This window comes from Oryzias melastigma, linkage group LG20 (assembly GCF_002922805.2).
Source record: "Oryzias melastigma strain HK-1 linkage group LG20, ASM292280v2, whole genome shotgun sequence".
NCBI lineage: Eukaryota > Metazoa > Chordata > Actinopteri > Beloniformes > Adrianichthyidae > Oryzias > Oryzias melastigma.
Window position 1 is genome coordinate 12125364 of NC_050531.1, and position 22994 is coordinate 12148357.

At 40.3% G+C, this 22994-nt stretch overlaps 3 protein-coding genes across 3 annotated transcripts in view; 1 reads left to right on the forward strand and 2 right to left on the reverse strand.

Annotated features, from left to right (window-relative positions):
• The first annotated feature begins 374 nt into the window (after window positions 1-374).
• On the forward strand, window positions 375-8409 carry si:ch211-217a12.1 (alanine aminotransferase 2-like). Its single transcript, XM_024280022.2, has 12 exons — window positions 375-529; window positions 624-793; window positions 3282-3371; window positions 3473-3581; window positions 3663-3796; window positions 4110-4353; window positions 4552-4631; window positions 4721-4857; window positions 5086-5260; window positions 7498-7653; window positions 7722-7834; window positions 7931-8409. Exons 2-12 carry the CDS (start codon window positions 647-649, stop codon window positions 8019-8021), a joined length of 1476 nt encoding a protein of 491 aa, XP_024135790.1. The 5' UTR covers window positions 375-529; window positions 624-646; the 3' UTR covers window positions 8022-8409.
• A 48-nt stretch (window positions 8410-8457) lies between these two features.
• On the reverse strand, window positions 8458-12737 carry pdia4 (protein disulfide isomerase family A, member 4). Its single transcript, XM_024280020.2, has 10 exons — window positions 12455-12737; window positions 11967-12147; window positions 11667-11872; window positions 10628-10766; window positions 10340-10545; window positions 10106-10264; window positions 9814-9965; window positions 9524-9680; window positions 9197-9430; window positions 8458-9111 (listed from the first exon to the last, which is right to left on the reverse strand). The coding sequence occupies exons 1-10, from the start codon at window positions 12528-12530 to the stop codon at window positions 8699-8701; spliced, it is 1923 nt and encodes a 640-aa protein (XP_024135788.1). The 5' UTR covers window positions 12531-12737; the 3' UTR covers window positions 8458-8698.
• A 1654-nt stretch (window positions 12738-14391) lies between these two features.
• The window catches only part of LOC112151560 (polycystic kidney disease 1 like 1), a 22946-nt gene continuing 14343 nt past the window's right edge, over window positions 14392-22994 (reverse strand). Inside the window, exons 27-53 of the mRNA XM_024280545.2 lie at window positions 22779-22879; window positions 22442-22640; window positions 22263-22346; window positions 21925-22132; window positions 21459-21565; window positions 21288-21387; window positions 21062-21190; window positions 20812-20985; window positions 20591-20741; window positions 20479-20519; window positions 20056-20402; window positions 19857-19941; window positions 19605-19769; window positions 19418-19536; window positions 19237-19347; window positions 19053-19161; window positions 18341-18406; window positions 17734-17819; window positions 17388-17622; window positions 17204-17308; window positions 16870-17007; window positions 16302-16430; window positions 16008-16202; window positions 15781-15915; window positions 14895-15062; window positions 14749-14810; window positions 14392-14656 (exon numbers count right to left, since the gene is read on the reverse strand). Of these exons, the coding sequence (XP_024136313.2) occupies window positions 14431-14656; window positions 14749-14810; window positions 14895-15062; window positions 15781-15915; window positions 16008-16202; window positions 16302-16430; window positions 16870-17007; window positions 17204-17308; window positions 17388-17622; window positions 17734-17819; window positions 18341-18406; window positions 19053-19161; window positions 19237-19347; window positions 19418-19536; window positions 19605-19769; window positions 19857-19941; window positions 20056-20402; window positions 20479-20519; window positions 20591-20741; window positions 20812-20985; window positions 21062-21190; window positions 21288-21387; window positions 21459-21565; window positions 21925-22132; window positions 22263-22346; window positions 22442-22640; window positions 22779-22879 (3775 nt within the window). The 3' untranslated portion in view covers window positions 14392-14430. The remainder of the gene's footprint in view (window positions 14657-14748; window positions 14811-14894; window positions 15063-15780; window positions 15916-16007; window positions 16203-16301; window positions 16431-16869; window positions 17008-17203; window positions 17309-17387; window positions 17623-17733; window positions 17820-18340; window positions 18407-19052; window positions 19162-19236; window positions 19348-19417; window positions 19537-19604; window positions 19770-19856; window positions 19942-20055; window positions 20403-20478; window positions 20520-20590; window positions 20742-20811; window positions 20986-21061; window positions 21191-21287; window positions 21388-21458; window positions 21566-21924; window positions 22133-22262; window positions 22347-22441; window positions 22641-22778; window positions 22880-22994) is intronic.

Sequence of the window (22994 nt, forward strand, 5' to 3'; positions counted from 1 at the left end):
CGTAATATTTCAAAGTCAAACAGCTTCTTTCCATGTAAAAACGGATGAAAAACTCGAATTTTGAAGGCAATATGTGGCTATATCTATTATTAAATGTAAGTTTGACGATTTATTGCTGATATGTTTTTTTTCTTGTTCTTCTGCATCTAGAGCAAATTCGAATGTGTGTAAATAACTTCACTATCATTTAACTATAAACGAAATTTTAATCTTAAATTGTGGATTTAAATTGTACTGCTATTCAAAAGTTGATGTGAATTTTTTTCTTCATACTTTTTTATTTTAACTAAATAATGATTCACCTAATGATTTTTAGAATTTCTGTAAATTCCGACGGTCCGTGAAGGTATCATTGGCGTTCGGGGGCGAGGATCCAACCAGCCGCCTGCGGAGGCCAGCGGAGGCGGGGCGCGCGCCCGGGCTGCCTGCGAGCTCCCGCAGTCAGACTTCAGTGTCACAGTAGGAGTGAGGGGTGGTGGTTCCAAACCGCGCTGACTACAACTGTGAGCTCTCCAGGCTGCAGCTCCCGGTAACAACTGATAGGCTTTATCAGCCCTGGAGCAGCTGCAGACTCCTCTTTACTTTTAACTCCTTTTTTTCCTCTTCTGGGGGTTGCTTTTCAGAAAGGTGACTAAAACCTCCCATAATGTCCAGTCTGGCGGTGAACGGGGTGTCGTGTCGGGGGAAGGTGCTCACCCTCGACAGCATGAACCCCAATGTGCGGCGGGTGGAGTACGCAGTCCGTGGCCCCATTGTCCAACGGGCGGTGCAGATAGAGAAGGAGCTCAGAGAGGTACTTTTACTAAGTTTTAAATATAAAGGCATAAAAAAAGTGAGTGAAATGATGTTTTTTCATGTGCACGTGTCACAGAGTACAGTCTGTCCAGCTGTTGAGTTGTGCAGCAGCTGGAATTTGACACCTCCTGCACAAGAGACATGGATTTTTGGCTCCCACTGCCTTCTGTGGAATCATTTCCCACCCTTTTCCTTATAACATCCCTGTGATCTTGATGAACTGGAAAAGTGGCTCAGAGTTTACATTCTGCAGAAGAAGACTATAAGGGTTTTATAAATGCATTTCTGTGTCCTGTGGCCTGAGGCGGCTGCAGAACTCCGAGGATGAGTATGTTGTGAAAGGTATTGCATAAGATGAGAGGCTGCATTCACTCCTTTCTTTTGTTTGTCTGCTGAAGGGACAGTTCATTGGACAGAGCTGTGGGTGAGGCCCACCAAGAAGGGTCTTCCCACAAGCAACTCAGATCAAAGTACTCTCTTTCTTCACTTTCTTCCCCTCCACTTTAAAATTGCTTAATGTTTAACTACTGGAACAATATCGTGCAATTCTGGAAATTGTCAGGTGGAAGTTTTTAGGAGAAATCCTGCAGTTGAGGAGACATCTGTGAGTGTTTCCTGTCAGATCTGTGACTGGAGCACTATTAGTGGAGAATCAGCAGGTTTTATGATGACCCTGCACTCACATCTGAAACCTCTCTGGTTTAGGGTTGAACTTGAGGGTTTTGCATCCGTCTTGGAGATAGTTGGTCGGGTCACGTGCAGAAAGGAGCTCTCTGATTACTTCCCTGTTTGCATCAGTTCCAAGGTTGAAAGACGGCTGTGTCACGAGACTCCATGAGATCTGGGTGGTGGTCAGAACAGACTCTATTCATTCTGGTGATCCGTTGGGAGGCTCAGTCCTGTGTACTGGTCTGGCCTGTTTAATCAGCGCCTGGTGTTGACTGAGCGGGCCGGCGGTGCAGAGCCGGGCTCTGAGAACAACCGGGCTCTTTGTGGTCCGACTTAATGTGATTTGCGTTGCATATTTAGATTTCAAACAAGTATGCTGGACACAATTCAAGGACCAAATAATAGGAATAATTCCTCAACGAAAAGGAAGATTATCCCACTGAATTTCCCCAAAGGCATTTGAAAACAGTTGAAATAGGTCCAGAAAAAAGATTTTAAGTTGTTTAAAACAAAACAATAAAAGCAAAACTTAAAAACAACGGACTATTGCATTTGAACAAATCATACATAAATTAGTTAATCCATGAAATGCATTTAAAATATTTTACTTAGTGCTAATTTTCCCACGCTTTTGCAGTGCTTTGCAGAGCAGAACTGTCATTCTCATTAGTTCTGCTCTTTAAGCAACCAAAAAAATTGAAAAAAAAAAAAAAGAAACAAGCAACGTCTGTCTCTCTGTTTGCAGAATAATTATATAGCTTCTTCTAGTTTAGTTAAAAGTTTGTCTAAAATGAAGAAAAAAATTCCATTTGCAGTTTGTAACAAAACATTAAGCGTAAATTCCTCAAAACATTCTGATTTCATAATAATTACAGTTTTCCAGTGAACGTCTCACACTTTTACATATATTAGACTCATAATTGTAACTGTAAAGATTATTTTAAATAATATTAATATTTAGTTTTTGTGTGTTATTTAAGTTTAATCTGTTGATGCTCCGAATTGCAGCAGAATTGTCTGGTATCACATGACCTCGTCTGACAAACGGCACCAGCTGCAGCCTGTTAGGATCCACACGGACCGAATGGGCGCAAACCAGAACCACTCGGATCGCTAAAACGACAGGCTAAACCATCAAAATCAAGTTGAATGAGTAGACAGAAGCAGATTCAGCCGGTCGGCTCTGACTGAGTGGATTGGACAGGGCAGGGACAACCTCCCCCTCTTCACCAAGGCAGTGTGGGGGCCTTTAGAAAGCAGGGAGGAGCAAATGAAAGAAGATGCATGAGTGAATGGGGGGTGGAGGGGTATACAACGGGTCACTGAAAGATGAATATCAAAAGGTCAGACTTTGACCTACATTCTGGGCCACAGACTTGTTCCGTTTTAATCGATTTACTTTTTTCGGAGACAGTTCAAGATCACGTGAGTCTGTGGAGATCAGGATCAGGTCTCAAAGGTCTCTCCAGGAGGTCTTACCAGCTAGGGCTGCTTATCTGAGAAAAACTTGTGATATTTGTGACCAATGTTGACGATAGGTTACAAGTACAAACATAATTTACATTTATTTGCAACAATTTTATTTAAATAAAGGCATCATACTTCCTCCATGTCTATAGGAGGTGGGCTATTTCCCTAAAAGGGTCCCATCCGATTGGTCAAATGTGTAAATTACTTTATTTTCTGAAATATGTATCGTAAAAGCGGATATTGTGATGTGTTTTATTGTGCGGACCTATTACCTATCAGCGAAATGACAGAAACTTGATCTAATTTACCTTAAAAATTATGTTTTTAAAACTATTTTTCTTTTGCAGGGGGTGAAGAAGCCATTCACGGAAGTCATCAAGGCTAACATAGGAGACGCACACGCTATGGGTCAGCAACCAATCACCTTTTTCCGACAGGTTAGCCTCATAATTCAGTCGTTATGTCAAACGCTTTATTTCATCCACTCCATCAGAGGTATATCGAATTTGCTCCATGGTGGTTGGTCCTTCTCTTTTAGGTTCTGGCTCTTTGTTCCTATCCTGACCTCCTGGAAGACAACAAGTTTCCAGAAGACGCCAAGAAGCGAGCGCGGCGAATCCTGGACGCCTGCGGAGGCCACAGCATAGGTCAGACTGCTCCGCGGTCGATGAAAGAGTATCAGCTGATTGGGAGAGTTTGGGCTAAAGTTCAATGTGTTGTTCTTGAAGGGGCCTACAGTGCCAGCCAGGGGATTGAATGCATCCGTCAGGATGTGGCACGCTACATAGAGAAGAGGGACGGGGGCATCCCCTCCAACCCCGACAACATCTACCTCTCCACGGGGGCCAGTGATGCCATTGTGGTATCTATCTAATACGTTCAAGCAGATTAATCCGTTTTTAGTCTACAGTAGGAAAAACATCTGTTAATCATATACTCATCTGTACTTTGCACATGTGCAAACTTACCCCACCCACAGACCTTTGCCTCCTCAACTATATGCAACTATGCTACTGGATAACCCAAAGATAGTTTGCTAAAACATGTCTCTGCTACAGACACAGTAACATTTTTGAGTGTACTTATGTTACACTCAGCCATTTTCAAAATCATCAAGCATGATATGTGTTCTCACTCTTCAGATTAAAACCTTTTTCTTTCTCTTTTCCCTCCAGACCATGCTGAAGCTGCTGGTGTGCGGCGATGGTCGCGATCGCACAGGAGTAATGATCTCCATCCCTCAGTACCCTCTGTACTCGGCCGCGCTGGCAGATCTGGGCGCCGTGCAGATCAATTACTACCTGGATGAGGACAAGTGCTGGGGCCTGGATGTGTCCGAGCTGAGGCGAGCCTTAAATGCAGCGAAGCAGCACTGCAAACCGCGTGTGCTCTGCATCATCAACCCTGGAAACCCCACAGGTGTGCCTGATGGTTACAGTTTTCTGATTCCCTCTTTATCACAGGAGTTGCGTTCTAAAAATATCCCATGATAGATGAAATCTGGAAAATAGGGTCATAGACGTTTTAAGGCTGTAAAACTCCTCACTACACACTTTATACACTTCTCTCACCCTAAAAAGGACTGATTTTGTACTCCCCACTCTTGTTGTTGGACAGGTCAGGTCCAGAGCAGGGAGTGCATTGAAGACGTGATCCGATTTGCCAAAGAGGAGAACCTCTTCCTCATGGCTGATGAAGTAAATGCCTCGTTCATACTCAGAGTTTACACCAATCAACAAGTCAAACTCACTCAACACACTTTCATGAATCTGTTTTACCTTTGCAGGTCTACCAGGATAACGTTTATGCAAAGGGTTGTAAGTTTCACTCTTTTAAGAAGGTTCTGTTTGAGATGGGTCCAGAGTACTCCGATTCATTAGAGATGGCCTCCTTTCACTCCACCTCCAAGTGCTATATGGGAGAGTGAGTATCCACACCCCGACTTTAACATGGATGGGAATCAAAGCATTTTGTGGGTCAAACAATATATACATATGTAAAATTTAACATGTTCTTGTGGCATTTTTCTGATGACATATAAAGAAAATGAAGCTTTCCTCATTTCTTTCTTTTCTTTGCTGACGTGTACGTTGTTGCGTTTAGTCTAACCTCTTGTTTGTCTTTTCCTTCTCTTCTGTTTACGTTTGTCAGGTGTGGATTCCGTGGAGGATACATGGAGGTGCTCAACATGGATCCAGAAGTGAAGGCTCAGCTCACCAAGCTGGTGTCAGTGCGTCTGTGCCCCCCCGTCTCAGGACAGGCTATGCTGGACCTGGTGGTGAACCCCCCACTGCCCGACGAGCCGTCCTACGCCTCATACCAAAAGGTCTGAGAAACACATCTAGTAAAAGTTGGATTCATGTCTCATGAATTCACCCAGTTTCCACACTGTTTTCTTTTAAGTGGCGCTTTGAGACGTTCAGGGTTGTAAATTGATGCCTTTTAAGCAAAATAAATAGAAAAAAAATGACTAACAATAATATTTAATGGATTTTCAGCCTCGGAAGGTTGAAGGACTTCTTATTCTTATCAGAGAATAAACTCAAATATGATTAGTTTCATATGCCCAGAATATCGAATTGATTCAATTGCACACACTACACCCATAGTTTGTCTTGAGCATCTCCTGACGTCATCCTGCCAAACAAGTTTCCCCTGTCACATCAAAGGAAGTCTGGACCGATCTCAGGAGACCTCATTAGAGAAAAGCAGCAGTTCCTGATGCTGACTCCCCAAGGTTTCTGAAGGAACGTGAAGCCCAGCTGCCAGAGCCCCTCCAGAAGCTGTTCAGTGGAGTACATCTGGTTCCTGTGCCCAACACAGCATGACCTGCTCAGCAGAATGACTACAGTCATGTAGTCACTCGATATCACACATCATGAAGACTGGAACGGTTGATTTCACAGCATCTAAAGTCCCAGTTCATCACAGACCAGGACCCCCTTTAGTTTTTGTACCTGTTACATTGCATATACAGTGTTCCCTCGCTATATTGGGCTTCACCTTTGGCTGATCTTGTTCTACATCACAATGTCTCCTGGTTGCTAAATTCACGTAAATCTGTGATGGCGATCTATGTTTTCATTTTTATTATTAGATTTATTTTTCTATCAAGGTTTGAGACTTTAAACAAGAAAGAAAAAGTGTGAAAATACACATTTTTTTCTGAGAAAAAATATGTTTTGAGGGGTTTTACAGCCTTAAAACATCTGTAATTCTATTTCATTTATTCTAGGTTATTTTTAGGACATAATCCCCATTCTGAAAGGGTCTAGATTGATTTTTTTTTAAGGTACATTGAACATTATAAGCCCTCTCTTCTCCAAGATACACTGCTTTGGATGGTGATGACCCCTTCTTCTTGGGTCGAGAACTCATCAAAACCGTATTGCAACACTGAGGCTCCACAGGGAACTGTTTAGGAGCCCTTTCTGTTCTCACTGTAAACAAGTCATTAAGAACAACTCAACATTCAGAAATGTTCTGATCGCTGCTGTGGGGCCTGTGGAGGCCTTTGGGGACTGGAGTGAGAGGAACCACCTCCTTCTTAGAAACTCCAAGACTTCTGGGAGTCACTGTCGGAAACTTCACTGTCTTCCGTCTGGATAAATGGAGAAGAAATTTAAGAAATTCATCAGAAGTTGGACATATCAGACATGCTGATATCTGCAGCAGCGTGCGCTACACGTTTTACCGGCGGCAGCCTAAAAAAGACGGGCTGCAAGAGATTGGATAAACTGATGAACAGAGCCAGCTCTGTTCGTGAGAAAGTTAATCTCCCTCGAGGGTGTGATGGAGATGAGGCTGAAAAGTAAGTTCACTGTCATCATGGATAACATCAACCATCCTCTGCACAAGGCGTTGTCTGGGGGAAAAAAAAAACATTTGCTGCAACAGATTTCTCGCATTCAGATGTACAAACTGTCTACGTTTAACTGGGTTTTAATTTTACCAACTAATTTATTTGTTTTTAAAGTTGTGAGCAGCTGTACAGTTGAATTTTCCTGGTTTGGAATCAATAAAGATTATTCTGTTCTACACTTTTAGATGTATATAATATAGTTGGAATACAGATATTACCATCATATCTAGCTCTCTTGCTGAATGAATGTTCAGCACAGTTAGATTGAATTTTATGTGTCTCTTTCACCACAAGGGGGCAGAAAAAATAGTTATTTAGGAGCTGAATCATTTATAAAGGCTTAATTTGATCAAATGCATAATTCTTTGAAATAATTGTGTTTTTAACAGCTGGGAGGCTGAGCAGTTTATTCTTTTGAGGACACTTTATGCTTGATCTGTATCCAGCATCTGCTCATCCTCAGGAATATTTTGGCTTTGGCCAACAAAAATATTTTTTCACATCTTTTTACTAAATGAGATGGTGTTTGATAGGAATTTCTGTATTTTCCTGTTAGATTCTTCATACATTTTGGGAGATTTAATGATTCAGCAAAAACATTTGGATCAATTTTGAATTTGTGGAAGAGCTGCAGGTTACTCTTCCCTCCTTTTTCCAAAAAGTTTTTAAAGCCATATAAGACTCTTTTTCTTTCTTCTCAGGAGCGGACAGCTGTTTTAGCCGCCTTAGCCGAGAAGGCCCGTTTAACGGAGGAGATGTTCAACACTGTCCCTGGCATCACCTGCAACCCTGTTCAAGGAGCCATGTACACTTTTCCCCGCATCACCCTGCCTCAAAAGGCCATCGTCAAGGCTCAGGTGAGAATGAATGTATTCATGTTTTTGCAAGAAAAAAAAGTCACTATTTAAACAATGGATGCCTGCAGGAGGAGGGCGTGGTTCCAGACATGTTTTACTGCATGAAGCTACTGGAGGAAGAGGGAATCTGCTTAGTGCCAGGAAGCGGCTTCGGCCAGAAGGAAGGAACTTTTCACTTTAGGTACGAACTTTAGATCTCAGATGATTAAAAAGTGGTCAATTTATTTTACTGTATTTGTCATAAGTTTTAACCGGCGGTCACTTTTCCACCTACCAGGATGACCATTTTGCCTCCGACTGAAAAACTGAAGGTGGTGCTGCAGAAAATCCGGGACTTCCACTTACGGTTCACGCAGGAGTTTTCCTAACAAGCTCCTTCGATGTGTGAACAACGCTCTCCAGCGATCACTCAACTCACCAAAGACCGCATCTTAACAGTGCAATATTTCCCCTCTTTTCTTTAAATCAGTACAAAATACTTAACCAGTTTTTGTTAGAAAGTAAAAATATGATCTCCTGTTCATATGTATAGATGTAATACAAATTTGATAAGCTGTTAACAGACCTGATTCTACAAAATGCATCAACATGCTGAATAATTTGTAGTTTTAAGAGGTGCAAAACTTTGCAAAGTACTTAAATAGTCCAGGTCTTAAATGTGCATAAAAATACTAATTTTTAAACTTTTCTTAAATGTGATTGTATGAAATGTGTGCATTTCAAGCACTTATAAATAAATATGGATTTCAGTAGTAATACTTCGTGTTGTTTGATCAAATGTAAAAAATAGGCATCACTCCTGAGTGTTGGTCCACCGTCTTTCTTGTTTTATTTTAAAAATTGTCAGTGCTTACATGCTTTTGAAAAACAGAAGGAATCTCTAGGTTGAACAGAAACTCAAAATGATGATTGAGTCGTGGAATCATTTCTGCAACTCAGTAACACCGCCTCTTCCCGTCACCCTCCCAGACGCTTCATCAGGCGCTCAGCCCGAGTGTGGTTCGAGTCCTCCCATCATTTGAAGGAGAAAAAAAAAAGAGAAGTCTCATAGTTCGTCTTTCTGCTGTATCTTTGTGGCGTGCTTTTCCAAAAAGTTGCTGAGCCCCTCCACCGTTCTGTCCCCTCCTTCAAATTTGACCGGACTCTGCTTGCTGTTTGCCGGGGCGAGGTATATCGTAGGAAAGCCCTCTACTTTGTAATTGTCATTTGGAATGTCGTTAGCTGTGGCGTCCATCTTGGCGATCACCAGGTTCTTCTCCTTTTTGTATTTTTTACCTAAAGACAAGTAATCAGGCTCCATTTTTTTACAGTGGCCGCACCAGGGGGCATAAAACTCAATCAGGACGTCCTTCTGGGTATCCATGACGATTTCGTCAAAGGTCTTTCCAACCACAACCTTGACCGGCCCTTTGTTGCTCTTCGGCACCGGCTGGGACTTGATGATGGGCTTCAGTTTTCCTGCAAATGTTAACAACCAAGATTCATTGAAAACTTTGTAAGATAATTATCATTATATCATCGAACAAATAGAAAATTAGCTTACCTTTCTTAAAAGCTACAACGAAGTCTCTCAGCACCTCTGAGTCAAAGTCATCTGGCTCCATGGCAAACTTTTTCCCTCCTTCCGCCATGATCCCGGCGTTGACCTCCTCCCCGCTCTCGCTCAGACCGAGGCTCTTCAGCTCGTCGGCATAATCCTCCTCGTCTGCTATGGCAAAGGTGTACTCTGGGAAATCTTTGGCCACCTCCAGAACTTTGGACCTCCAGAACTGGGTAGCTGTTAAAACACAGAAATAAGGGGAAAAAAATTACATAAAGAAATTTTTACGCTGAAAAATGGAAAAAAAAAAAATCCTAAAAAAAGACTCACCCTTTTTATAGTCGAAGCTGAAGTCAACTCCATAATAGACGACCACCATGGGTCTCTTGCTGTAGCGTTTGGCGTCATTGCTTGGTTTTCTGTGCCCCACTAGAGGAATCGAGTGTTTCTGGAAGAATTCTTGCATTTCTGATGCAGATGTCGAGTCCTGCACGAGACCAGAAATAAAAACCGAAATTCAAAAAAACTTTTACATTTGAACAGCACGTTTGATTTTGCAAAGATTTAAAAATTAAAAACAATTTAAAGAAAGTAAGTATCTTTCAGGTAAGAAGCAATACCTTTACGGTAAGCGTGTGAGACGCCGGCTCGTATTTTGAGCGGAACTTTTCTGGCTGAATGATGACGATTTGACCTGGAGAAGCTTTCAGGAGTTTAGCCACATCAGAGCTGAAGGAATGACGGAAGGTGAAGTCTTCCCTCAATGTGTTGCCTTAAAAAAAAAAAAAAAAGAACATTTACTCATGTTTTAAAAACTAAATATTTCTGAGCACTTTGATGGAAAAATGTCTGTCAAAATAAGAGTACATATTAATAGCTTTCATTTTTTAAATCGTTGATGAAACTACTCACAGGCTTCCGTGTAGAGCTCATAAGCAGAATCTTGTTCATTGGAGAAAATGCCAACTATGACGGCATCGTCGCCGTCCTTTATGAGCTCCTGCACCTGCTTCACGGCCTGGACCTGCTTAGATGGAGGCCCCGCCTGCTCTCCCATGTGTTCCACGATGCCTAAAAAGAAAGACGATCATCAGCACTCACAGGAAACATCAAGAAAAGAAATTAGAGCAAACGCCAGACACATACCGTACTTCTCTCTTGGTCCGTTGTATTCGAACGCTTTGCCCTTTCTGAAAATCTTCAGGGTGGGGTAGCCGTTCACGCCGTAGCGCTTGGCGATCTCAGTTTCAACTGTGGCGTCCACCTTTGCGAGGGGAATGGGAGGCGTGCGCTGACTCAGCTCCTTCGCTGCCTTCTCATACTCTGGAGCCAGCTGCTTGCAGTGTCCACACCTGCAGGTCAACAAGGAAGATAAATATTTCACATTTCCCCACTTGAATGCGTCTTTAAGCTACTTTTGCTTTCAAAATTTACCATGGAGCATAAAACTCCACCAGGATGATGTCGGCGTTGTTCACGGTGTCGTCAAAGTTTTCCTGTGTCAGCACCAGAGTTGCATCGGGAGGGGGCTTCCAGTCTGGATGAGCTACCTCTTTCACCCGCTCCACAATAGCTGCCAAACAGAAACATGTTCCTTAGCAGCCATCATCAAAAACAAATCTGAATTTAAGCTACAAGCTTCATTATATGGCCCACAAGCACTACTCGCCCACGTGTTTAATACACGCCTCTCACTCTGTCTGCTCTGCAACCCTAGTCATAGCTGCATGCCACAAAATTCATAGAAAAAAAAAACGCTTCTTTTGTAAAATGGTAGCTTTTATCTTAGTTTCACTCCAAAGCAACCATTTTCAGTTTTGGTCACCTAGGGGTCAAGAGCAAGACTATGTAATTTTTAGATGAATCCGCAAAAGTAACGTTTTGAATTTCCTTAGCAACGCAGGTTTTTGTTAACCGCTCAATTTCTGATATCTTCACATTGTACATTAAATAATTTCGGTTGGCTTGAGCTAAAGATTCAAGTATTTCACAATATTCCATTAAACAAAGAAAAAAAAAAATCAATGTGTGAGCTAAAGGGGAGAGCCACTTTTGTGAGCTGACCATGCTAATTTGAAATTTATGACTTCTGATTCCAACATTTTTTTCCCCAAGTGGCTTTACAATGATGTTCCTACAGAGCCTTTGACATGACATTGAAGAAAAAAAGAAAGCAAACTAACTGCTCCCTAAAATTAGCACTTTGTGCGAAAATATTAGTAGTTTGTGCACACAAAAATTAAATTTACATTCATTTAAGATGTATATTTTTACATAAATTCAAGGTCATATTCCCCCAACAAAAATGTTTTCATGACTATTGATGTGCAATTCTTTGCATTTATTTGTGTAATTCTGGGGTCAAAGGTCAACGAAACTTTAGCTCCTGTTGTAGACTTCACCTGGTGGTGGCATGTGTGAAATTTTGTGAAGATTGGTCAAACAAATTCTCTTTTTCCCCATATTATCCCACCTTTCTCTGTTCTTGCTCCATCGTAGTCCACAGGCTCCCCATTTTTCAGAATCTTGATGGTGGGATAACCCGAAACATCAAATTTGCTCGCCAGCTGACTGGCTTTTGTTGCGTCCACTTTGGCCACAGGAATGGGAGGGTCGTTGTCTTTGAGAGTCTGAGCGATTTTCTCATACTCGGGGGCAAATTGCTTGCAATGGCCACACCTGACAAATCAAATTAATCAAAAAAAGTGAGAATTTTACTGAAAACTTCAGTTTAGGAGCTTTTAGGGGGGAAATAAATCAGAAGTAAACACACCATGGGGCATAAAACTCCACCAGGACTGTGTCTTTTCCTTCCATGAAGGTGTCAAAATTGCCATCAGTGAGAACAAGCACCCCGTTCTGCTCCTTCACCTCTTTGTCATCCTCCTCTTCATCATCATCATCATCCTCATCGTCACTGTCCTCCTCAGCCCCCTCCTCTTTGGTTTCTTCATCTTTATTGACAAAACAAGAACATTTAAGACACAAAACAAGCAAACTCTTGCCACAAATTGTATATTTTTTACATATATAATTATATTTGGATCAGTGTTTTGTTTCTGTACAGCCACGTAGCTGCATACCTGCGCGCGTGCGTTTGTTGACATAGCTTTGCATGCTAAAGGAGGCTAATTAAGATTCCATAGGGACTAAGCTAGCTCCACAACTCAAGGAACGCTGCACCGTTAGTTGGCTAATATTTAATAGTAAGAACAACAATTTAAAGATAACGTTTTTTTTTCTGGGAAAACTCACACTTACCCTCTTCACATTTTATGAAAGGTGCAAAATGTGCAACGCCGAGAAGCACAATTAGCAGCAAAGCAACCTTCCTCATCCTCCCCGCGTGAACGACGCGCTGCTCCCGGTAAATCACTCAGCTAGCGGCCCGGATGTAAGTCATCAAAGTGCTGCACGCGCACTGCTTCCCCAGATCAATACTGATTTGTGACAGATCACTCCTCAGTTCGTGGTTTCATACAAACTTGCGCTCTGAGAGCTCACACTCCTCCTCCGGTCTGGAACTTGTCTGACTTGCCACGTTCTGATTGGCTCCCTGCGTCCAATCAGAAGTTGCCACTCAATTCCTGACTCCGAGACGTTGATTAATCCTATTGGCTGGTGGTCTTCATTGTCTGCTTGGACCATATGGACCACCCTGCACAGGAGTCTGACAAACTTTCTTTGGTAAAACAATGAATCTTTTTTAAAGGTCATGTTTTCACTTCAGATATTAAAAGAAAAAAAAGTTGTTTGACACACAGTTGGTTTTGTATTCACTAAAGGTTTGTGAGAAAGAGTTGCAGAAGCAATCCTGAGGTCAGAAATGAGTGTTTATTTGCATCAGTATGGTTTTATGACAAGTAAGAGAACTTTAGATGCATTATCTGCTTTAAAGACCCATTCCAAGGAAAATAACATTGATGGTTTTTCTAACATGTTCTTGTGGCCTTTTTCTCATGATGGAGGACATATAAGAAGCGTTTTTGAGTATTTTTTTTATTCAAATCTTTGTGAATCAGGAGCAAAAAAGCTTGTAGGTGTAATGTATAAGCTATAATCGGCAAGTCCCCGACAAACCCCCTTCTCCACTCCATAAGATTGCATCCTCTTGCAGACGACTACATTCATGTACATCTTTGTCTTCCTCGTCTGAGCTGGAATCTGGCTCAGAACTACAAATTACAAAACTATGATATAGTCCTTTTTGTTGCACTGATAATGTTAGGTTGGGGTTGGGAAGGGTCTGTTTATTTGCAAGAGGGGGAGCTATGTCATAGAAGACGACACTGTTTTTTTTTTTTTGCCAAAAAACAGCATAATCATAATTTTAAAAAACACTGGGAACTGGGAACAAAAATAGATAAAAAATGCCTCTCTTTAACGAGAGGGATTTAAATGACAGGACCTCAAGTGAAACGAGGGAGCAGAAGCTAAGATGTGTGTGGAAGCAGGTTGAAATGGGTGGTGGAAGGTTTCAGGTGTGATGCGTAGCAAAAAAGTCGAAGAATGAAAGGAAAAGTGGTGACAGCAGCCATGTTGTTGGTTTGGAGACAATGGAGGAGGCAGAGCTGGAGATTTTGAGGTTCTCTTTGGGGGTGATGAGGATGGCTAGGACCAGGAATGAATCCTGAGTTTGGTCCTGGGGTAGAGACCAAGGGCTACATGGGGTTTTATTTCCCTTATTATGCATGCTATGATTGGCTGGACTTACCTGATCCAGGTAATCAGTCATGAGGGAAATACGTGAAAAACATGCAGACACATCGAACCTTGAGGCCTGGAGTTCTCAGGTCTTGGTTTAGTCCTTTCTGGGCATGCCTGCCCTTTCAATCACTTCCCTTTCTATTTCCAAATTTTAATATTTCGTATCTCGATGTTAAAGACAGGCATTCATCTCAATTATTATCAGGGTTAATTGTTCGTTAGTATTGTGACTGCTAGTTTTGCTAGTGATTGTTAACTCAATAGTTGCTGTGGGGATGCACACCTGAAGATCCCAGCAACCTGCTCATGCTTGCACCCCAATAACACCCACAACAGCAGCACGTTATTTGTGTGGAATATAAATGTCACTCAGTATGTTAACTGGCTGAATTTTTCACAATGTATTATTGCATCTTTTCTATGTAAGAGTACAGGAATTGGCCTTATTTTTTTGTTTTGTTTTGAACAAATCACTTTTATTAATAATCACACACTTTTCAATTCTTTATTTGAACAATTTTAATCAAAAATCATTGTACAGAGGTCTTAGTAATTAGGTTTCCCTCCTCGTGATGGACCAGAGCCTCCACCACCACCACATGAGAACGAGTAGCTCCAAGTCCACCTCTAGTCGCTTTTTCAGTCCGGTGTTCATCTGGGCTCTCATAATTATCTTCCCTCCAAAACCTTTTAGGAGCTTCTTTGCATCCCCTACTGCCTCCACAATGTTGGACTTCTTGTAGTTCAAACTGGGGCCTGACGGTGTTTGATATTAGTCACATTTAGGCTAAAATTACCATCCTTACATCTTCTTTAGAGTAAAACGTCTTACAAACAATTTTATTTACCTGACATGGGAAAAAGTTGGTGTAGTCTCTCCTTGGCCTACGGTCAGCGAACTTGCAAAGTCCTAACACATTCGTGAGGTTCCAAATGGACATTTTAAAGATGTATTTGCAAGTTGTGCATAGTTGACACACCTGTCCCAACTTACCTGTGTTTTTTCTTTATAGAGTTCTGTTGTGGATGAGGCGACTGGACTGTTCTCATCTGTGTAAGTCGGAAGTTTGGGGGGCAAAGTGTGGTGCAGGCTGTTGGAGAGGGCACTGAGTTTGAAAAGTAATTCATCCACTAAACTCTCACACTCCTCAAGAAAATAGATCTGAAAAACAAAGAGAATAGTGAAGCAAAAACACTTGGAATTGTAGAAGCTGTGCTAAATGTGGATTCTTGAACGCGTGTCCCATGCCTGGTGAGAAAGCATGAAAGAGTTACTGCAAAATAGTAACAGTATATTTTATCAATTAAAAGAACTTGTGACTATAAATACTTTTTTTAGCTCTCAAAAAAATGCTTTGTTATTTGTCATTTCAAAACAATGTCTCAAAAAACTTATACTAGTTATATTTACCTTATTTTAAAAACTAGTGGTGAGATTTTATTTACTGAAATTGATGTCCAAATTTTATTTTTTTTGTTTCCTGCTTTCTTTCTTAATACTTTTTCAAATCATTTTAACAACAAGGTTTAATTAATTAAATAGCAATAACAACAATGTACAAAAAATCATTGATGCAAAGTATTTACATATTGGAAATACATATTTTAATTGTATTTCCCCTTTGATTTTACTCATTGTTTTAAATTCAAAAACAGTTTAAAATGTCAGATGATGATTTTATGTTCTTGCTGTTGTTAAAAAACCTCGAGTTCTGATGGTAGAAGTATTACCTTTTGTATAATAGATCTTAAAAATTGGCAAACTTGTACAGGAAAACCAGATTTTTGGGTAACGCAACTGCACTGAAATTCTCTGTTTTTTTGCCACATTAACATCATATGTGGGTGTAAAACAATGCCAGAGTTCAGTTTTTTCTCACCTTCTGTTTGTGACAATCAGCGATTTGTCTGTTCATTCCGGTGAACTTCTGACTGACATAGCCCAATACTTCTCTGATGGTCAGGTTCTTTGTCTTGTGAGACCTTTTTGCCTTTCTGATCATCACAGCAAAAACCTAAAAGACATATGCATTCATATGTAACATAATCATCAAACAATTTTAAAAACTTTTATTAAACTTTGAAAACAAACGTTAAAAATATGCACCATTGCCGTCAACATTGTAGAAGATGCAAAAAGAAACCCAAAGTAATAAAAATCCTTCCATAAACAGATGAGACCCTTGGGTTTTTGTAGACTCCAGAAGTGCCAAAGCACAGTTTGAATGGAATGAAAGGTCCTTTCTATGTAAAGCAGCCTCCCCATGCAGGAGAACATCCATATAAGAGGAAGGCCTGAAATCTTAAAGCAGAAGACAAAGATAATTGTGATCAAAAATGACAATGTTTAAAGTAGGATCATAATGAAGTTTTTTTTTTTTTTTATATTTTATGTGTTTACCACTGGCAATAAAAGGCTGGCGAGTGATAAGAGAGGGACAGAGGGAGGTAAGGTCCGGTTCACCCTGAGAACAGTGACACACTTCACAGCTAGAAGGAAAAGGATGATGCCACGTAGGGTTCGAGAAAACTGTAGGGGGAAAAAAAGTATAGAAAAAGTTTTAAAGTCCCATACTGATAATCTTTTGATCTATTTTAAAAACTTTCCGAGTAGTCTTTGAGTTATGATTAATTATGACCTGTGTCGTTTTCTAGGACCTAGTTTCTGCAGAGCAGCAGTAAGTAGTTCATCTGATATTTGCATGTGAGTTATGCGTGGGACCATAGGAGCAGCCTGCTACCATTTCCCATCATGCCTTTGTTTAGACCCCTGCTCTACCTTACAAGCTTTTTCCAATTACACCATTTTATCTGCTCCTGATTCATAACAATTTGAATAAATAAATATACAGTAATACTTCTTATATGCCCTCCATTATCAGAAAAAATATGAAAAAAATGTTAAAAGCACACACAAAAACTATTTTCATTTGACTTTTTTGTGAATAAAAATAGCATTTCCTTCTCACTTGTTCCAAGTTGGCGAGGGCGCTAACATCCACATGTCCTCTGGGGTTTATCCTTAGCTGCTTCGCAAGTACCGTCACCAAAACGGGACGGTAGACGTAATGAACGTAATACAGCAGACTCACAATCATCAGGCTGACCTGGAAAAGAGACGAAGAGGGGAAGCTCTTTCAATCGTTGGATGTTTGCCTCTGTGTGCTTTAGCTGACAGGTATGTTAGCTTAACGGTGACAGGTTGGTTCACCCTTTCAGACAGGTCAGTGTGATCTTGTTTGTTTTAGTGTGAGGCCTTGATGTCCAGCTTGTGAGTGGGTATTTTTAAATAGACAGACTCACTTCCACGCTGAAGGAGGTTGTCTTCCAGGATCCCATCAATCCTTGCTGGGCTGCAGTGAACACTTGGTAGTAGAGATTTACAAGAGACAAGAGGAGGAACAGGAGCTGACGGGGAGGAAGAGACAAAGAACTTGGTGAATTTTAGTGAAGTATTTTGTTTGTACTTTTGTTCCTGTGCATTTACCTGGAAGAGCATGACAGTATAGTCCAGCTTAGAAGGAGAGTGGTACACCCTCACTGACTGAACTGTAGAAGAAGACTGAAACAATCCAGTGGAGCGTTTCTCACTGAGAAGAGTCACACTCGAAAACAAGTTAGGTGCAGGACTGTACAAGGTAAACTGAACCTTCAAGGCCACTGTTTGCTCAGACAACCAGCTGCTCAAATGCCATAGCCTGAGATTTGATGTAGCTTCAGACCTGCAGAGGAGAAAAAATGATTTTTTTCAAGGACAACAAATCTGATGTCGCAGAAAGATATCTTGGGGGCAACTTTTAAAAAACAGTCACAGGATTTTGCATTGCTTTTACCTTGTGAAACCTAAATCGACTGTGACTAACTGTTCAGAGGAGGAACCGATGTGATAACATGGCCTTGGAGGCGTTACCATGGAAACCTGTGACGCATACAAATCTAATTAAACACTGTACCCTGGCAGAAATGAAGGATTCTGACCCAAAACTCAGAGGAAACACTCACAAACACACATAATGTAGGCAAAATAAGGATTCAGTTAATTGAGAACAAGAATTTCTCCTAAATAATTGATGCAATAATTACATTAATTGTTATAATTAAAATAATTAAACAAGGACTCCCTTGACAAAGAGATCAGTGGATCTTAATGGGATTTTTTTTGCTGGTTAAATAATGGTTAAATAAAAATAAAAATTAGACTTAAGTTTAGCTGCAGACTGAGTTTGCATATCTGATAAAGCTGTCTTTAGATAAACATTTCAGAAAGGCAGCATCCTCTACAGAAAGAGCATTATATAAAACACATGAACTTTTTTCCTTTAAATATATTGAACAGAGAGAATGACGACCCTATAAGTAATCTGTAAACAATGAACCCAAAACATTATAATTTTTATAGGAACGCTGTCAGATGAGAAACATTTTTACTTCCTAACATACCTGACTAAATGACCTGCACACCTCCGTCTTCTGTACAAGTGGATCTCCAATTAAAACGTATGACATCTGGGTGATATCAAAGTGGTCACATAAGAAAAGAAGCTTTTGTTAGCCTTCATGCACAAATACTGACCAGCAAAATTGATGAGATCAATTACTTTGCATCACATTTATTATTTACATTTATTTTTTTATTTAGATAATTAAAAAAAAATATATAACGACTTTGTCTTTAACTGTAAATTAGTCTATTTTTCTAAAAAAATCTGATATTTTTTATTTATATGTTCATTTATGCAGGATTTATGCCAAATAATCTTAAAATCGTTTGGAAGGAAAAATTCAGATAAGAAAATAATAAGTAACTTAATCTTATTCTAAACTGAGGTGTCATAAAATTTAGCTCTCAACTGCTAATTAATGATTTTTAAAAAATATATATATACATATCCTTCTGGATGATTCTTTTCCATTCCTTTAAAAAATAAACACCTATGTTTTTTTTTTTTAGATAATTTGTGTCACAGAAGAATTGTTCAAACCATCAAACAGCCCCAGAATGTTGCTTTATAGACTTTTCAAGATATTAATACTTTATAATAACTACAAAATTAGTATATATTAATGTATAAAAATCTACATGTCTATTTTTCTCTGTTTTTTATTCTGTCAGACATAAATCTAAACTCCTCCCAGGTTTTTTATGGCTCACCTGTGTGATTTCTGATTCATTGTGGTACAGTATACTGAGCAGACTTGTCTGCATCCACTTCCACCATTCTTCATGCTTTTTTATGGACATGAAGTCACTCCCATGACCCCTGCAGAAAGATATGAACTATGTTTGCACTGTGTTAGCAGAGGTTGATGCTGATACAGTGATCTGACAGAATTACCCTACGAAGAGTCTTCTCAAAGCTGCGTTGATTTTGTAATGTTCATCAACTGGGCTGCCGTAAGTGATGCACACCATCAGAACAAACATGGAGCCACAGAGACACAAATCCCTGCAGGACAAAGCAGACAAATATCATGTTTGGCACAGGTTAGGTGCAAGAAAAAAACTCAAAGGCAAACCTCAGCAATTTATGAAAAAGAGCCTCTCTTTTTTTCTTTGCACGAGTCTTCCTCAGCTCTGCTCGAGTCGGAGGGCGAACATGACGCAGGTACCGAGCTCGCTGACGAGCTTCAAGGACCTTCGAATCAGGAGATGAGGGATCATTAAAAAAAAAATACTTCTAATACTGCAGAATTTAATAATCACCTTTTCGACATTTGAAACTCTTGTAAAGGTAAAATCAGATGACTGAAGCTGGTCAGCGTCTTGGTGTTTTAAAGCTTCCAAATGATAATTCATTTTACTGAAATAACAATAAAAGTCTCGACTTTTCTTGAACCTCCATGAAGCGATAACAGCCAGACAAAGTACCTGGGAAAACGAAGAAGGTGGTAAAAGAAACTGCATGATCTTATCAATTTTAGTACGTGTATTTTTAAAAACAAATGTATTTTTCACCATTGCAGGATGGATGACAAAAATGCAAAACGTGAGAGAAACAAAGAGAGAGTGTATCCACAGGAGGACCATGCCACTACTGAATCTGATGGGGAAAAAAACATACAAAATGACATTTAAAGGGTTAAAAAACACACATTAAAAATGTTTCATAAAATGGGTCATGCACAGTTTTTCTATTCTCAGTTCATGACACTACCTGGTTCCCAGCACACCAGAGATGATCAGGCAGGACACAGACAAGAGCAGACACAATGTCCAGGCGACGCAGCGACACAGCAGGAATGCTAGGCCACACCGGCGCTTCACTTGATCATGCTGAGCCTCATTCTGAGGTGGAAGCTCACATTCATCATTTGTCTTTGATTTTTTAAGGAAAAGGCTCCTTCTAGAAACCTGCAACACTTCTTGAAACAACAGCTCCTGGATGCTCTCGAATGCTGCACTATCTTTGTTCCTCTTATTCTTTTCAGGCTGGATTGGTTCCTCATCTCCTGGGTCCTTACTTTCTAAATTTCTAGTAGATACCAACAAGAGATCTGTGTCCTAAAGTGAAAAAGAAGAATGGTGGTCATTCAAGGCAAAGAAACAGAGTTAAAATGTCATTTTTTAAAAATATAACCTGGTATTTTGTTCCTCTAGGTTCTCTTTTAGAAAAGGCATCTGCAAGATGAATTAAATAAAAATGATAAAACTGCAGGAAACAGGAAAAAATAAGTGGAATCAAACCTTACTTTTATAATAAATATCTTCCGTCAATCTGCCACTTTGAAGTCGAAACAGGAAGGATATCACCATCGCTACAGGTAACACAGCCACCGCACTCACAAGCCCTGTTGCTATAGCAACAGATGTCACGTCGATGACACCCAAGTCAAAGGCTAGCTGTGAAGAAAGGAGGACGCTATGTCACAGAACTCTGCATTTCAGCTTCAAACCACTTCCTTCAACACACCTGATCGTCTAACTGAGATGTGATGACTGCGTTGACACATGTGTGCCCCAAGAACAACAGCAAACAAACGCTGAGTCTCTGACCACGAGTGAACGGATGAGGGTAGGGACAAGTGTACACCGACATCCAGATGTGGTAATCAGGCAGGTACTCAGACAGCTTCAGAAGCAACATCTGTAGGATAAAGGATGGAAACCAAGATAATAAAACAGATTTAAAGAGTAATTAAGTGTGTTATTAAAAACAAAACCTTAAAAAAGGTCAGTCCATGGGTGGAAACGCGCAACATCCTCTCCACCTGGCCGTCGCCTTTATGTACAGCCAGCCAGCACTGACCGATGAAGTGCCAGGAGCGTCCCTCCACGTGTCCTGGCATCAGCTGGATTACAACGGGAGAGAAACATCACCGTGAGATGACTTCATGCAGCAGGAAAAAGAGATCAATTAAACTCGAATAAAGAATCCAACCAGATTACCTCAGAAACCTGCACTTGTTCCAGGTACCACTCAGGAGAAGGTCCAAAATTGTTGTGCCAGATGTGAACGCCCCAAACAGAACCCAGACTGTCTGCTGCACTGTAAAATGAAGGGAAGAAAATCACATCACCGCATAAAAGTGAAGATTTTAATGTTTTGGAGGATTTTACCTCAGTATAAAGGTGTTTTGAGAGTTCCTAGTGAACAGAGTGCATCCTGGGACATGCAGTTCCTTAGTCTGAGAGCGCCCGTCTTCTCCATGCAGCACTATATAAACCTGGAAAATTAAATCAGGGTCCTTCAACACCATCATAATGGCTGCAAAATAAAAGCATTGAGGTGATTTTGGCCTTAAATTCTACCATGTTAATAGGAGGAGCATAAACTGTTCTTTACTAATGTGAAACAATGACACTTTGTAAAGAGCAATAGTGGCAGATTTACTAAGCAAAACCTACAGTATTAGGATGTTGTCATCTGCATAGTAAAAAAGTGTCAGTCATGCAATAAAGCTCTACATCTCTATAATCTTGAATTTGCTCAATGAATGACAAAATCTTCAATTAATAATTTGTTTTTCTCTTCATTTGAAATCAAATTATTCATATAACATCTGATCTGAACACAAAGCCTTACTCTTGCACTCATACGTGCAGCAGAGCACAGGCCGGTGTGGACGGTGACGGCATAGAGGTGTTGGTCGGTTGCAGAGTTGTCAGGAAGGAAGTGGGCTCTGCGATTCTCCTCGGACGTGGCGTCCGTTTTTTTACACCACACCAGGACGGGGATGTAAAGGCTGACGCAAAACAACAGCACAAACGGCACGGTCAGATGTCTTGGCGCACTGATAGAAGAAGAAATTGAACAAAATGATTATCTTCATATATTTTTAATATTTTATAAATGGTCATTATGGTTTATTTCTTATTAATTCTTACATAGATTGCAGTTAAGTTTAATAAAGAAGACATTACCTTAAGAATTGATCCAGATCATCTCTGAAGTAGCTGCTCTGAATCTGCTGCTTCAGCACTTTTATTGGCTTTAACTGATGACAACTACATTAAAACAATACATGCAAAACAGAATATTATTATTTGATTGTAAATTTTTGATACATGTCATTGCAGCATTTCACTTCCCTCTGCTTTACCTGCAGTTGACTGCAGAGTTTCTGTCATTTGTCAGTGTCCTGCAGCCGTTCTGAGTCCAGGATCCCTGCTGGTCATCCCAGGACAAACACAGACTGCTCTCTACTGTCAGACTGTAGCTTATCTGTTCAGTCAAATGCCTTCTTGTGGGTGTTTTCCCAAAGTTAGCATCAAGCAAGGCTAAATGTCCAACACCGGCAACTGCAAACCATTTGGATAAGAAAAAATACAAACAAGAAGGATTGGTGCAACACTTAGTTTTTTCAAAGTTTTTATTTGGTTCTTAAAAGATGAAAGCAGAACATAAAGATGAAAGCAGAACATATTGACGTATCTCACCGCTGAGGTAGGATGCTGGCAAGGTTAGGAGGATTGTGTTGTTTCCCCAGTTCAAAATTCTGTGTAAATGATGCACGCTTGGAGTTGGTCTCTCAAACATCCTAACACAAATGACATGTTATACGTTTTTTACTGTTCTTCACAATCCAATCCAGTGTGGTTGATTAATGAAGGTAAAAACAATTGTCTGTCTAGGGCAGGGGTGGACAAACTTTT

Coding starts and splice junctions, on each gene's coding strand:
- si:ch211-217a12.1 (XM_024280022.2), top strand. CDS start 647: ATGTCCAGTCTGGCGGTGAACGGGGTGTCGTGTCGGGGGAAGGTGCTC. Junction 4,354..4,551: donor CAACCCTGGAAACCCCACAG/GTGTGCCTGATG, acceptor GTTGTTGGACAG/GTCAGGTCCAGAGCAGGGAG. Junction 4,632..4,720: donor TCTTCCTCATGGCTGATGAA/GTAAATGCCTCG, acceptor TTACCTTTGCAG/GTCTACCAGGATAACGTTTA.
- pdia4 (XM_024280020.2), bottom strand. CDS start 12,530: ATGAGGAAGGTTGCTTTGCTGCTAATTGTGCTTCTCGGCGTTGCACAT. Junction 10,546..10,627: donor GTGGAGTTTTATGCTCCATG/GTAAATTTTGAA, acceptor GTTGACCTGCAG/GTGTGGACACTGCAAGCAGC. Junction 9,112..9,196: donor CGTTGTAGCTTTTAAGAAAG/GTAAGCTAATTT, acceptor TAACATTTGCAG/GAAAACTGAAGCCCATCATC.